This window comes from Colias croceus, chromosome 9 (genome assembly GCF_905220415.1).
Source record: "Colias croceus chromosome 9, ilColCroc2.1".
In the NCBI taxonomy this organism is placed as follows: domain Eukaryota; kingdom Metazoa; phylum Arthropoda; class Insecta; order Lepidoptera; family Pieridae; genus Colias; species Colias croceus.
The window spans coordinates 9,994,451-10,010,000 of record NC_059545.1 but is presented as its reverse complement, the minus strand read 5'-3'; the positions used below and the strand labels follow the sequence as shown (position 1 = coordinate 10,010,000).

At 33.6% G+C, this 15,550-nt stretch overlaps 1 protein-coding gene across 1 annotated transcript in view; it reads right to left on the bottom strand.

Annotated features, from left to right (window-relative positions):
- Window positions 1–15,550, bottom strand: part of LOC123694584 — a 77,018-nt gene that overhangs the window by 59,342 nt on the left and 2,126 nt on the right. The window contains exons 2-4 of the mRNA XM_045640051.1: window positions 5,626–5,678; window positions 2,120–2,236; window positions 287–353 (exon numbers count right to left, since the gene is read on the bottom strand). Of these exons, the coding sequence (XP_045496007.1) occupies window positions 287–353; window positions 2,120–2,236; window positions 5,626–5,667 (226 nt within the window). The 5' untranslated portion in view covers window positions 5,668–5,678. The remainder of the gene's footprint in view (window positions 1–286; window positions 354–2,119; window positions 2,237–5,625; window positions 5,679–15,550) is intronic.

Below are 15,550 nucleotides of genomic sequence, written 5' to 3'. Positions count from 1 at the left end.
TACTCCATGACATGACAGTATTGCCAGATTATTTTACGACAATAACAGATTTGATACTAAAAGTCAAAACAGTATACATAGGTATTGTACGAGAATCATCACTGTATAAAAATGAATTAAATCACTCTTAGACTCTTAGTGATGTATGGACAAATAGATCATAGTACGCGCAGTCGTTGATACTAAATCAAACACTTGATGCACACAAACACATAATACGAGTAGAAAAGCGTGTGTAAATTTAAATAAGTAAAAACACTTTAAAAAAAACCCTGTATATACTTACCAGTTTGCAATGATTCGAGAAAGGTTTGTATAAGAAGATCTGGCTTGTCATTCCAATAAGTCGATTTCTGTAAATTTACGTAGGTATGTATTTACAAATAGACTACAAGCCGGTATAGGAAAAAAATATGGGTCATTTGAACCACCAGGTGACCTATCTAGAACGATAGAAGAGCATAAAATAATAAGATTCAGCACTATGCCGTCACTTGTAAGCTGTCCAACTGAGTGCAGATGAGAATTCGAAAGTACAGGTAGACTCGGTAAATTTTGGTCATATATTTTTGTACGGCATTCTTAACCACCGATAGATCCATTAAAAATAATAAGAAAACGCTCAGTGCCGTACAAAAATGGTGGTCCACAAAGTCGGAATTTTTATTTAATTTCCGAGAGTTACCGTGGTAAATTTGGTCATTTGACCATGTACGGCATCTGTGTCATACTATTTCAATACTGCTTTTAATCCATTATTCCGCAACGCCGTACAAAAATCATGGGGACAAGGGGAAATATCGAGAGTTGCAATCCCCTCTCTTTCCCCACTCTAGGGAATCATTTGACAAAGTACGGCTTCGGTTCCAAAACATTATCTAGTCCCTCGTAACTTCTAAACTACTTATCAGAATTCGACAAATGACATATTATTAGAAGCGTCTGAATTGTTCGCTGGATAACCAGCGACCAGCTAGCTAAAGTCTATATGGGGTTTCACAAAATCTAATGTGGCGCCCTCTAGCGGACAAAACATACAGAGTAAAAAAATTAAGTTAAGATAAATATGCCGTGTTTGGTATCATTTGAAAGCGCCTTGTACATTTTGAATATGTATATATTACTAGCATTTGCTTGTGACTTTACCTGTATTCATGGGCTGATTGCATAAAATTCACATCTTTTCGTTCATAGCTTCTTTATTAGTTCATCAATTTAACGGAGTCCATTCCACCTGACTCCGACTTTCCAAGGCCGTGATAATTAACCACCTCGAGCTTCTTAATATTAATGTATATTTATATTTTATTATCAAAATATAAAGCAAAATTCACCTTACATTTCGTTAAATGGATTTTTTCTTTTTCAGTTTTTTCCCCTTTGAACCAACGAAAATGTACGGCATATGAAAAAATATTATCTATGCATAAAATACTTTAAAAATAAATTTATTTCGTGTTGTGTCAAATGACCCCCTGGAGTGGGGAAAGAGAGGGTATTGCAACTCTCGATTTTTCCCCTTGTCCCCATGATTTTTGTACGGCGTTGCGGAATAATGGATTAAAAGCAGTATTGAAATAGTATGACACAGATGCCGTACATGGTCAAATGACCAAATTTACCCCGGTAACTCTCGGAAATTAAATAAAAATTTCGACTTTGTGGACCACCATTTTTGTTCGGCACTGAGCGTTTTCTTATTATTTTTATTGGATCTATCGGTGGTTAAGAATGCCGTACAAAAATATATGACCAAAATTTACCGAGTCTACCTGTACTTTCGAATTCTCATCTGCACTCAGTTGGACAGCTTACAAAGTTACAAGTGACGGCATAGTGCTGAATCTTATTATTTTATGCTCTTCTATCGTTCTAGATAGGTCACCTGGTGGTTCAAATGACCCATATTTTTTTCCTATACCGGCTTGTAGTCTAAAAGTTGCTCTTTTTTCTTAAATTATTTTCTAGCAAAACAAAAGAAAAACCTCAACCTCTATAGAATCACTTCCTTGTCTGTCCGTCTGTCAAGTCTCTTTTGCTCACGAACGCGAGGAGGTATGAAGCAACGTCTTAGAGCACAGATTGATTTTATTATATTGCATTTAATTGGAAAGTATACCTCTGGTGAGGGGTCGGCGTGTCCGGTCACCAGGTGGAGCAGACAACGCCGCACCCAGCCCGGCAGAGCGTCCTCGACGTCCGCGGGATCACTTTTCTGAACAACATTCACTAACTCCTGCAAAGCAATAATGCTATTCTTTACTATCCATACTAATATTATAAATGCGAAAGTAACTCTGTCTGTCTGTCTGTTATTCAATCACGCCTAAACTACTGAACCAATTTTCATGAAATTTGGTACGGAGATATTTTGATACCCGAGAAAGGACATAGGCTACTTTTTATCCCGGGGAAATGACGCAATCCCGGAAATCCCACGGGAACGGGAACTATGCGGGTTTTGCTTTGACTGCGCGGGCGAAGCCGCGGGCGGAAACCTAGTTTTTAATAATATATAAAGTTTAGTTAATGCAATACTAGCTGTGCCCCACGGTTTAATACCCACATTGCTCCGCTCCTATTATTGTTAGCGTTATGAAATATAATACATATAAACCTTCCTATTAAAAAAACCACATAAATATCCGTTGGTACTTTAAAAGCATACATAGGGACATAAGGACAGAGAAAGCGACTTTGTTTTATACTACCTATGTAGTGATAGGTACATCAGAATAATACGTGAGCTATAGAAATACTTGATATTGCCCGCGAGTTCGCCCGCAGGTGAAACCGCGCGGCACAGCATGTATAAAGGTTTTATATCATTTATATTGGTATAGGCTAGGTAGCAAGTAGCAACGTTGATAAGAGAGAATTTTAGTATAGTTGGTTCTTTGATATACTGTTCCTCTTGCTATTTCGGTTAGAGTCCGGGCTGTCTGGCTGGCCGCAGTGGTTGCGTTTATTAGTGCGCATCTTATCTGCACAGAAAAATATCCTTAATTTAAAGTCATTTTTTAACGCGTAATTTTTAATCTTTTGCCTTTAGCTAGATCCATCAGACATATTTTTTTTATTGCAAGACGTTTTTTTCGTTGTTAAATAGATGCCATACGCAATTTTTTATTTCAAAATAATTAAAATGTCATCGAAATAAGTGAAATTCCATCAAGATGAGTCCCCGTGAAGGATAAGTAATCACTGTGTTACTTATACTATATATTATAATATTCATTTTACTATTTACAATTTTTTGCAACAATTTACCATGGTGCCTTCTTTTCCCAACGAAACTCAAATAGGACGTTAATGTAAACTTGATAAAAACCAAATATCATCAAATTCATATTTATACCCAAAAGTGTAATAAATATGAAACCATCTATTAAAAATATTAGTTTACAAATTATTCAATATAAGTATTAAAAAAGGATAATATAATATAAGTAATAAAGTTATTACTTACCTTTTAAGCAGACTCATGTTGATGTGATTTCACTTATTTCGATGACATTTTAGTTATTTTGAAATAAAAAATTGCGTATGGCACCTATTTAACAACGCAAAAAACGTCTTGCAACAAAAAATTTATGTCTGATGGATCTATCTAAAGGCAAAAGATTAAAAATTACGCGTTAATAAATGACTTTAAAGTTAAGTATATTTTCCTGTGCGCACTAATAAACGCAACCACTACCGCCAGCCAGACAGCCCGGACTCTAACCGAAATAGCAAGAGAAACAGTATATCAAAAACCCAACTATACTAAAATGACTTTTTTTAAACGTTGCTAGCTCCCGTACCATATAGCCCTCATACTCCAGTTGGTGATGATGGAGTGAAATCTCCAGACTCATTCAATTTTAATGCAATTCTTCATAATTTCATCAGCATTCAGCCGATAATGTTTTTCTGTAGGATGCTAGCTGTGATGCTAGGCTGTAGATCGAGAAGGGCAATTTATTTTATTTATTTAAACAATTAGATGACAGAGTACCTACCATTAATGTTAGTACGTGACTTATAAGCTAATGTTAGTAGGTAAATATACCTACATCAGTTGACTAAGGGACACACCGCGCGCCATCTATTGAGATGATTAACTTTAACTGAATTTTTTCTATTCTTTATAAATTTATATTTATAAAGCATTTGAATGCCATAAAACCGAAAATATAAATTCTACAAAAAAAAAGGTCGTGTTCCATCGTTACAATATTGTATTCACTGAAAAGTGCTTCATATTGGTTGAGAAGGTTGTTAATCATCTCAATAGATGGCGCGCGGTGTGTCCCTTAGACACAAAACTGAAAGAATAGAATAAATTCGATTGCTCTGGCGGGTCACGAGTGGTTGAGTTGGTCAGGCATCCGCCCCGGAATGGCGCGAAAGGATGCGGGTTCGAGTCCCGCCTCGTGATCGATTTTTTTCTATTCTTTATAAATTTATATTTATAAAGCATTTGAATGCCATAAAACCGAAAATATAAATTCTACAAAAAAAAAGGTTGTGTTCCATCGTTACAATATTGTATTCACTGAAAAGTGCTTCATATTGGTTGAGATGGTTGTTAATCATCTCAATAGATGGCGCGCGGTGTGTCCTTTAGACACATAAAACTGAAAGAATAGAATAAATTCGATTGCTCTGGCGGGTCACGAGTGGCTGAGTTGGTCAGGCATCCGCCCCGGAATGGCGCGAAAGGATGCGGGTTCGAGTCCCGCCTCGTGATCGAATTTTTTTCTATTCTTTATAAATTTATATTTATAAAGCATTTGAATGCCATCAAACCGAAAATATAAAGATGACATATATCTCTCCGAAATTACCATCATGAGACCGTTGCGACTGCCCCGCACTCTATCAAAAGTAGACGCTATTTTTTGCGTATTATCGCCCAGAAATCGTCAGTTTGCGAATTAGCGAACATTCCAGGCGCACTGCAGTAGCGAGGCAGTCCAAACAGCATTCTAAACGCATTATTATACATGACTCGTAAACTATCAGAATGAATAGTCAAACCATAGACCGTGTACAAATTCTGACAGTAGGCTTTAAAAAGCGTGATTTTCACTGGAATTCTACAACGGGGAAATCTACGGGCCAACATATTACTTCGGATCGCCAATGCCCTACGCTCACGCTCTATACAGAGGACATCAGTTAGCATGTGTCCGAGATACTTAAACTCTACTGTTATCGCGTTAAGAGATATATAGATATATCAGACTCACATTTTCTATGCTTGCCAATGTCCCCAAAAACAATGCATTTACATTTAGACACAATATTATAAAGCAAGCCGTGAGCAGTGACATAATATGTCTCACAGACTTTGAGCATCTCAGAAATGGCACTTGCAGTCGGAGCCAGCAATACCATATCATCGGCATAGCTTATGTTGCTACATATTAACATATACCTCCGATCCGGCAACCAACACGCATATTGCTGAGTACGACAACAAGGTCATTTACGTAAAGATGGAACAATTTACTATTTAGGCGACCACAGTCCCCTTGTCTTTATAACTATTAGCGATATAACAACTAGGTAGGTACCCAAAAATGACATTACCAGAAAAAGTGTGATTTATTGATATTGTCCGCCACTAATTATTACCTTAATCCTTAATGGTAAAACATCCGACATCACAACATCCATAGTAGCTCAATCTGTAACATAATAATATTACTTACTTACTTTAAAATAAACGAAACAATAATTATAAGATAAGTAAAATACCTAATGAAAATAAACAAAATGTTTGGTATCGAATTATAGGCAAACCGAGGCAAATGCTATGCAAAGTCCCAGTCTAAACGAATATTTTAGTTATTAGAAATATTTCTTTTTAGATAATATTATAGGTAATCTGTAGCCTAACTCGATCAATTAATAGATAATGAGTATTATTTGCAATGGTGCAGTTTGTTGAATTTGTACAATTATATTCTACTAGCGACACGCCCCGGCTTCGCACGGGTGCAATGGCTTTCGGCCGGTACCGCCGCGCCGCAAGCGTTACGTCATAATTTTTAAATCTGTAATATCTTCGAAAATATTCACTTCAATCATGCGGTGTAAAGGGCCATATAGATCTATATTAAATGAACAATGTATTCAAGGTATTTAATTGGTTAAGGATTAATGCTGTATTGGTTAAAATCGCTTCGAAAATTAGCTATTATTTGTCGTAAAAAGTAAATGACAAAAAAAGTTATTGTGGGTTATCCATAAGAGATAGACATATACCATCATGGAATTTTCTGTAGACCTTGAATGTGTACAATACTTAGTACATTATTTTGATAAAACTCGTAGGGTTCGGCCTGCGTTTGCAATGTAAGCGGAAAAAATGTAATTATTTACGAATTACGACATCACATTAGAAACCTCAAAAATAACAGTACTTCTCCACTATTTAATGGATGTTATTATACATATAAACCTTCCTCTTGAATCACTCTATCTATTAAAAAAAACCGCATCAAAATCCGTTGCGTAGTTTCAAAGATTTAAGCGTACAAAGGGACATAGGGACATAGGGACCGAGAAAGCGACTTTCTTTTATACTATGTAGTGATAGTGATGAATTAACCTTTTCAAGTATTCTGGCTAATAACCATTGGACTGACAATCGCCATACTAGAGATCGTAGCACTAAAATTTCAGACTATTACTAGATGGCGCTCTGATTTGAGCTTATTATTTAATTTGCAGTTTTAAAAGCGCCACTAGTGACCAATTTTAGAACTAAGGAAACAGAAAACTATCGATTTTCAATTATTACATCTAGAGGGCGTTGTTTTAAAAAATCGGGTGTTTTTGAATTTTTATTTTAGTTTTTAGTTAATAGCGTTCATGCCCTAGACTGATTATAGCCGGAATATTGATTTCAGAAGTACGAAAAAAATATGTCTTATTAAGTTTTTCGAAATAGTTCCGCGTGATTTTTGTTTTAAAATGCGTGGTATTTTTTATTTTGTTTGTGCCTACATTAGTAAGTGTATAATATTTAAGAATATTATAATAAAATTTTAGTAACAAATGTGTATTTTTTTTTACAACGAATTATTTAAAATTGTTCTAAATACGGCTTCCAAATGAAGTCGCGCCACAGTAGTACAATATACATTATCGTAATACTGCGCTCGCGCTCAGTTACGGCCTGTATTACCTATATTACTTACTCTGTGGCATGCCTGTGGCCATATTGGTCCATGGTGGTCAAGAAGTCACTCTCGAACAGCGATGAACGAAGTGAAAAATAGTTAAATCTGTCGGTCAAACTAACCGTCATTAGTGTTTCCAAAGTGTTTCGTTTACTCAAAAGTCAAAATACAAAAATCAAGAAAGTATTATTTTACGCTTATAAAATCTTTTTATAAAAAAATAAATTGAAACTAAAACAAATAGCATTTAAAAGTAATGCCACAAGAAATAATTTGTAACAAATAAACTATAAAGGTAATAAATAATAATTATTATGTAATTTTTTTTTCTAATTATTTTATCTTTTTTTATTTAGGGACTTTGAATTATGTAAATAAAAATAATATTTTGCCTATGATTTTATTTAGTGTTTAACATATGTCAAGATACTATTTGGCACAAATTTGGCACATTGATTTTTTTTAGTAGCGACATCTCTTAGAGCATTAAACCAACTTAAAGCTCTATGGCGACATCTAGTTCTTAAACGATTTTAATTACGTCTTTGGTATGACAAGAACCATTCAATTATAAAAAATGCCAAGTGCTACTGCGAGTGACATCTATCGACAAAATTGGGAACTGAGAAACGAATTACGTTGTTTACTATGGCGATTGTCAGTCCACTTGAGTAGATATTGGTCCATGCTAATAACACAATAGAACTAATCCATTATATTGTGTTATTAGCCAAAAAATAACACAATATAATGTTATGTTGGAGTACACGTACGGTATTAATAGTACCAGTTAAAAAAAAAAGACAATTCATAAACACTTGTCAAAGATTACATGAATGAAATTTTTTTGGTGTGAGTCTAGTATAGTCTGAGTTTACAAAATTCGTGAATTTTCTTTTAAATCTCGTCAACTACCTATAAACACCTATTTATTTTGGCAAAAACATGTAGGTAGGTAGTCTATAAGTTGAACCTAATATTGGTATATCTGCTATCATCATATCTTAACTATCAAAATCTGCTCAACGGTTTCCTAGGTACCTACCTATACCTATTTCATTTTTATGGAGTACCTTTATGGACTTGAATGACTCGTCTGGAAAATAAGATAGGTAGTACGGAGTACCTATGACCTACCTACCTACTTAAAATTATAAATACTTTTGCTAAATGCTAATTGTATGATTCATTTTATGACGGTCTCTCCGTCACGCTCGCTGTGAAGTGTTCAAAACGGTAAATCGCCTTTCCCCAGTAAATAAAGTTCCGATCTTATATGTCCGTGAACTTAGCAGAGCATTTTTAGCAAATCAAAAAAATAATGTGAGTTCTTATCGCGTGCAGTTGAGTTCTATAGTTCCTGATACTTTTTAGAAATAGTTCTGGCGTTTTTACCTGAAAAAACGACATTTGAAAAAATGATCTGCCAACTTCCCGTAGCAGAGCATTTTTAGCAGATCAAAAAAATAATGTGAGTTCTTATCGCGTGCAAATGAGTTCTAGAGTTCCTGATACTTTTTAGAAATAGTTCTGGCGTTTTTACCTGAAAAAACGACATTTGAAAAAATAACTTAGCAGAGCATTTTTAGCGGATCAAAAAAATAATGTGAGTTCTTATCGCGTGCAGTTGAGTTCTAGAGTTCCTGATACTTTTTAGAAATAGTTCTGGCGTTTTTACCTGAAAAAACGACATTTGAAAAAATGATCTGCCAACTTCCCGTAGCAGAGCATTTTTAGCAGATCAAAAAAATAATGTGACTTCTTATCGCGTGCAGTTGAGTTCTAGAGTTCCTGATACTTTTTAGAAATAGTTCTGGTGTTTTTACCTGAAAAAACGACATTTGAAAAAATGATCTGCCAACTTCCCGTACTAGATCATTTTTAGCAGATCAAAAAAATAATGTGAGTACTTATCGCGTGCAGTTGAGTTCTAGAGTTCCTGATACTTTTTTGAAATAGTTCTGGTGTTTTTACCTGAAAAAACGACATTTGAAAAAATGATTTTCACACATTTCCGTGCGATTTTAGAAATTACATTCATTTCCTAGGAATTTTATAGAATGACGGATAACATACATTTCCGTTAACATATATACTATGTTATCGCAAATGTATGAAATCAAGGAATTGTATACAAATCCTAGGAAATGTGTACAATTCTGATACCATTTAGGAAATGTATAAAATGTTGTTTAATTAACTATTTAATGCAAAGATATCCTAGGAAATGTATAGCCTTCCTCGGAATTGTATATAATTCCAATATCGTATTAGGAAATGTAAAAAGTAAATGATTTCTGTAATAAAACACGTTCTTATTTTTTTTATTATAGCACTTATTGAGACAATCGGGTAAAGAACTCAACTGCACGCGATAAGTACTCACATTATTTTTTTGATCTGCTAAAAATGATCTGCTACGGGAAGTTGGCAGATCATTTTTTCAAATGTCGTTTTTTCAGGTAAAAACACCAGAACTATTTCAAAAAAGTATCAGGAACTCTAGAACTCAACTGCACGCGATAAGAACTCACATTATTTTTTTGATCCGCTAAAAATTATCTAGTACGGGAAGTTGGCAGATCATTTTTTCAAATGTCGTTTTTTCAGGTAAAAATGCCAGAACTGTTTCTAAAAAGTATCAGGAACTCTAGAACTCAACTGCACGCGATAAGAAGTCACATTATTTTTTTGATCTGCTAAAAATGCTCTGCTACGGGAAGTTGGCAGATCATTTTTTCAAATGTCGTTTTTTCAGGTAAAACGCCAGAACTATTTCTAAAAAGTATCAGGAACTCTAGAACTCAACTGCACGCGATAAGAACTCACATTATTTTTTTGATCCGCTAAAAATTATCTAGTACGGGAAGTTGGCAGATCATTTTTTCAAATGTCGTTTTTTCAGGTAAAAATGCCAGAACTGTTTCTAAAAAGTATCAGGAACTCTAGAACTCAACTGCACGCGATAAGAAGTCACATTATTTTTTTGATCTGCTAAAAATGCTCTGCTACGGGAAGTTGGCAGATCATTTTTTCAAATGTCGTTTTTTCAGGTAAAACGCCAGAACTATTTCTAAAAAGTATCAGGAACTCTAGAACTCAACTGCACGCGATAAGAACTCACATTATTTTTTTGATCCGCTAAAAATTATCTAGTACGGGAAGTTGGCAGATCATTTTTTCAAATGTCGTTTTTTCAGGTAAAAATGCCAGAACTATTTCTAAAAAGTATCAGGAACTCTAGAACTCAACTGCACGCGATAAGAACTCACATTATTTTTTTGATCCGCTAAAGTGCTCTGCTAAGTTATTTTTTCAAATGACGTTTTTTCAGGTAAAAACGCCAGAACTATTTCTAAAAAGTATCAGGAACTCTAGAACTCAACTGCACGCGATAAGAACTCACATTATTTTTTTGATCCGCTAAAATGCTCTGCTAAGTTATTTTTTCAAATGACGTTTTTTCAGGTAAAAACGCCAGAACTATTTCTAAAAAGTATCAGGAACTCTAGAACTCAACTGCACGCGATAAGAACTCACATTATTTTTTTGATCCGCTAAAAATGCTCTGCTAAGTTATTTTTTCAAATGACGTTTTTTCAGGTAAAAACGCCAGAACTATTTCTAAAAAGTATCAGGAACTCTAGAACTCAACTGCACGCGATAAGAACTCACATTATTTTTTGATCCGCTAAAAATGCTCTGCTAAGTTATTTTTTCAAATGTCGTTTTTTCAGGTAAAAACGCCAGAACTATTTCTAAAAAGTATCAGGAACTCTAGAACTCAACTGCACGCGATAAGAACTCACATTATTTTTTTGATCCGCTAAAAATGCTCTGCTAAGTTATTTTTTCAAATGTCGTTTTTTCAGGTAAAAACGCCAGAACTATTTCTAAAAAGTATCAGGAACTCTAGAACTCAACTGCACGCGATAAGAACTCACATTATTCTTTTGATCCGCTAAAAATTATCTAGTACGGGAAGTTGGCAGATCATTTTTTCAAATGTCGTTTTTTCAGGTAAAAATGCCAGAACTATTTCTAAAAAGTATCAGGAACTCTAGAACTCAACTGCACGCGATAAGAACTCACATTATTTTTTTGATCCGCTAAAAATTATCTAGTACGGGAAGTTGGCAGATTATTTTTTTAAATGTCGTTTTTTTCAGGTAAAAACGCCAGAACTATTTCTAAAAAGTATCAGGAACTCTAGAACTCAACTGCACGCGATAAGAACTCACATTATTTTTTTGATCCGCTAAAAATGCTCTGCTAAGTTATTTTTTCAAATGTCGTTTTTTCAGGTAAAAACGCCAGAACTATTTCTAAAAAGTATATATCAGGAACTCTAGAACTCAACTGCACGCGATAAGAACTCACATTATTTTTTTGATCTGCTAAAAATGCTCTGCTACGGGAAGTTGGCAGATCATTTTTTCAAATGTCGTTTTTTCAGGTAAAAACGCCAGAACTATTTCTAAAAAGTATCAGGAACTATAGAACTCAACTGCACGCGATAAGAACTCACATTATTTTTTTGATCTGCTAAAAATGCTCTGCTAAGTTCACGGACATCGATCTTATTTGATATTTTTTTAGGTCAAGGCCTTAGATCATTAAGGTCAAGGCCAAGGCCCAGTAGCTTCGCGAAAAGTTTTTGGCAGATACCTATTTACTTATATAAAAATTATTTTGATATTTTTTGTACTGAATAAAATTCCACATTTTTTATATCCTGTAAACTTTTTTGGTTATGACCAACACAGATTATGACCTATTGAATGAACCGGTTTATCTAGAATAATAATGCTTTGTAGATAGGTAGCTAGCGTAAAAGCTCCATATTCGCGCTTCCTTCATTCGCGGTTTCACTATTCGCGGATGGAAAAAATGCGACCTAATTCCTATATTCGCGGCCTAAAATTCTTAATTCGCGGATCGAATCGGTACATCGGTACTTATATAATATAAATCTTAGATTACAAAATAAAAGACAGATGGAGCGTTTCCGAACTAAACCGAATAATTTATCGTCATTTTCAATAAAGCTATGTGTGCTGTCATTTCGCCGCTGCACTGTCAGTACGTACACGGTGCTTCTGTGTGCGTGTAATGTTGCCAGATATTGAAAAATTTCCCAAATTTTTCCCCGACTACGGAAAAAAGAGGGTTATGTTTTTCGAGTTTATGTATGTATGTATAATATTTCTTTGACACGCCCTGCAGTATAAACCGTTGGACCGATTTTGAGTTGTGAGGGAAACCTCTCAAAAAAAAAAAGGAAAATCGGTCAAAATTGCAATGATCTGAATTATTATGTTAGTGGCGGTAGTGACGTAGGCTATATACATAAAGGAGAAGTCAAGTTTTAATTTTTATTTAAATTCTTTTATTACATAAAGACGTACCTGCCTACTAAAGTTATATATGGACAAAATAATTGTATTCAATTTTTTATTAAATAAATTACATAAAAAAAGTTTCAATATTAACTATAATAATTATATTATTTTTTATTTTTCATAATATATGAATACGAATAGCGGTAGTTTTTAGTCGAGAATACGGGATTTATTTTCATCATATCCATCATGGAGTTCACATAAATTAAATCGCTAGCGAAAACGACTATGACGTTTTTAAGCTTTATAAAAGTAACAAAATAATGTATTATGCTTATTAAAATAATCTAATAATTATCATGAACCTTTAGTGCACTATACAAATAATCAAATTCACGATCGAAAAATCCAACAGCATTACCCTGAAGATCTTTTAACCATTTTACCGTTTTACCAATAAAAATGGCAAATTCATTTTCAAAATACTGGCAACATACGTTGAAGTTTTGTATTCCTTCATATCTGTAAAATGATTATTCGTATTAAAGAAATAAATCAGCCAAATTATCTACAGAAAACCTGTGAAACGATGTTTTATCTTTTTTTTTGTTTTCGGGAACAAATTTTACAGCGTTTTATTATCACAAGACGGCATTTTTTTACTTAAATTGCAAACCCTTTTTGACGTATTGCATGACACTATATGCGCTATAGCACTGGTGCAGCGACGTATTTGTTTTTTCTAGACACGCGGCAGCGTGTCAAGCCGAGTTCAAGCGAAGAGAACTGGCGAGCAGCAGCCGTGTGTATATTTACACGAACCATTTCGAGCCACTTTTCACCCCCTTATAACTCGAAAACTATTTAAGTTATATAAACCAAATTTGGTACATATCAAGAGGACCTCAAGATAAACAAGAACCTTAAATTTCATAAATACAGATTAAACAGTTGCGTAGATATTAATATCCAAAAATCGCAATTTTTAAGACTGACTGACTTATAGACATATACAAAACCTAACCCACTTCCAGATGACCTAGAAAGTTCAAATTTTGTAATCAACTAGGTAATAGTGAGTGTACAAAGGAAAAAATCAGAAAATACTGAATTTATTTGTATTTAATTTTTTTTTCAATGACATAAATTTTGTTTGTATGGAAAAATGGAAAAGTTTAAAAAAATAGAAAATAGTATATTCACCTTACTAGTCTTAAAAAATAGATCAAAACTAATCAGTGGCCGAAAAAAATTTTGAAATCCATCAATAAATGACTGAGATATAGATTATTGAAGTTTACATATTTTAGGACGAAACATCTGTAGATTCGAAGCGCCTCTGACATCACACTCACTCGCGCTAGTATCGCTAGGGCGGATTACTTCGATTGCATGATTTCTTTATTCAAAACTGTTATTAAACGTAAAATAAAAGAAAATGTTAATAAAAATATTGCCTTTATTGCTCATACAGTTAAAAATAGGTAATATATAATTTTACATATTCACATTTATTTATTCTTTATTTATGAGTGTTTAGTTTAGTTTTAATTTCAGTGTAAATAAATAAATAAATAAATAAAATCTTTATTTTGCTTTAAACATGGTATTCAATGGTGATACAATTATATTAATAAAGCACAAACATGTTTAGCCAATACAAGCATGCAAAAATAATTACCATAAATGGTGTAATGGAAGAAGGCTTCGTCGAAGGTCGAAATGATTTAATTTGTGTAATATTAATATGAGTGAAACATCTTTAGGCGCGTTTAGAGTAAAATTTCAAGATCGCGTCATGGCAATACCGTAACGTCATGGAGTAAGGCGACGATTCTTCTACAACGATCTTTGCATCTTGGTAATAGTGTGTGTACAAATTCACGCTGGATGTTTAGAAAATCATGTAATCTTTTAAACAGAAAACGAGTTTAAAAAATTGCAGATAATGACGGGGCAATGTGCGCTGACATTCATAACATACAAGAAAATATAGAAAATAATACTAAACAAACCATATAGAGAAACCGCAAGAAAAAAAAATCGTATATAAAAAGTATTATATTTATAAATTAAATCAAATTTGCAGAGTAATTTTCTGTACAAAAAGTAATGATATCCCACCAAAAACATAAATGTAAAAATTGGAGCCGAGTTCAATCGTTGACTTAATTTGCCAAAAAAAGAAATGAGATCTAAATGTGTGCCAAGTTCTGCAGACAGTCCAGAAATTTATTTACAAAGATGTATTAAGTTCTTAGGTTGACTGAAAACTCAATTGTTTTATTTTCCCTTAGAGAACAATGTTTATTCCAAAATATAACTTTTTTAATTTGAATAATATAATTATTTTCACAAAGCAAACAACTAATGACCTATTGAACCCCATAATTTGATGAGGCTAGTTTTACATACCTACTGTTTATATTTTGTGAGGTTCTTAAAACTAGCCTCATCAAATTATGGGGTTCAATAGGTCATTAGTTGTTTGCTTTGTGAAAATAATTATATTATTGAAATTAAAAAAGTTATATTTTGGGATAAACATTGTTCTCTAAGGGAAAATAAAACAATTGAGTTTTCAGTCAACCTAAGAACTTAATACATCTTTGTAAATAAATTTCTGGACTGTCTGCAGAACTTGGCACACATTTAGATCTCATTTCTTTTTTTGGCAAATTAAGTCAACGATTGAACTCGGCTCCAATTTTTACATTTATGTTTTTGGTGGGTTCGTATTTTCTTTGACAAGGGCGACGGGTGGTTGTCATGCTCCATCTGTAGGTACTTTATTTTGTAATCTAAGATATAAATCATCGTTATCCTTAGTAAACGCCTGAAATACAACTACGAATTTATAATGTCGACTAAAAAAAATAAAAAACGAGTAAAAAGTGCCAAGCCATTGCCTAAACCTGAAGATAATACCTAATCAAATGGTAATTAATAAATATGTATTGTCAAAAACTTCAATTAAACTGATTTCTTTATGTATTTGCTTTTTTATTTCGTCACCTAGGAACGTCACCT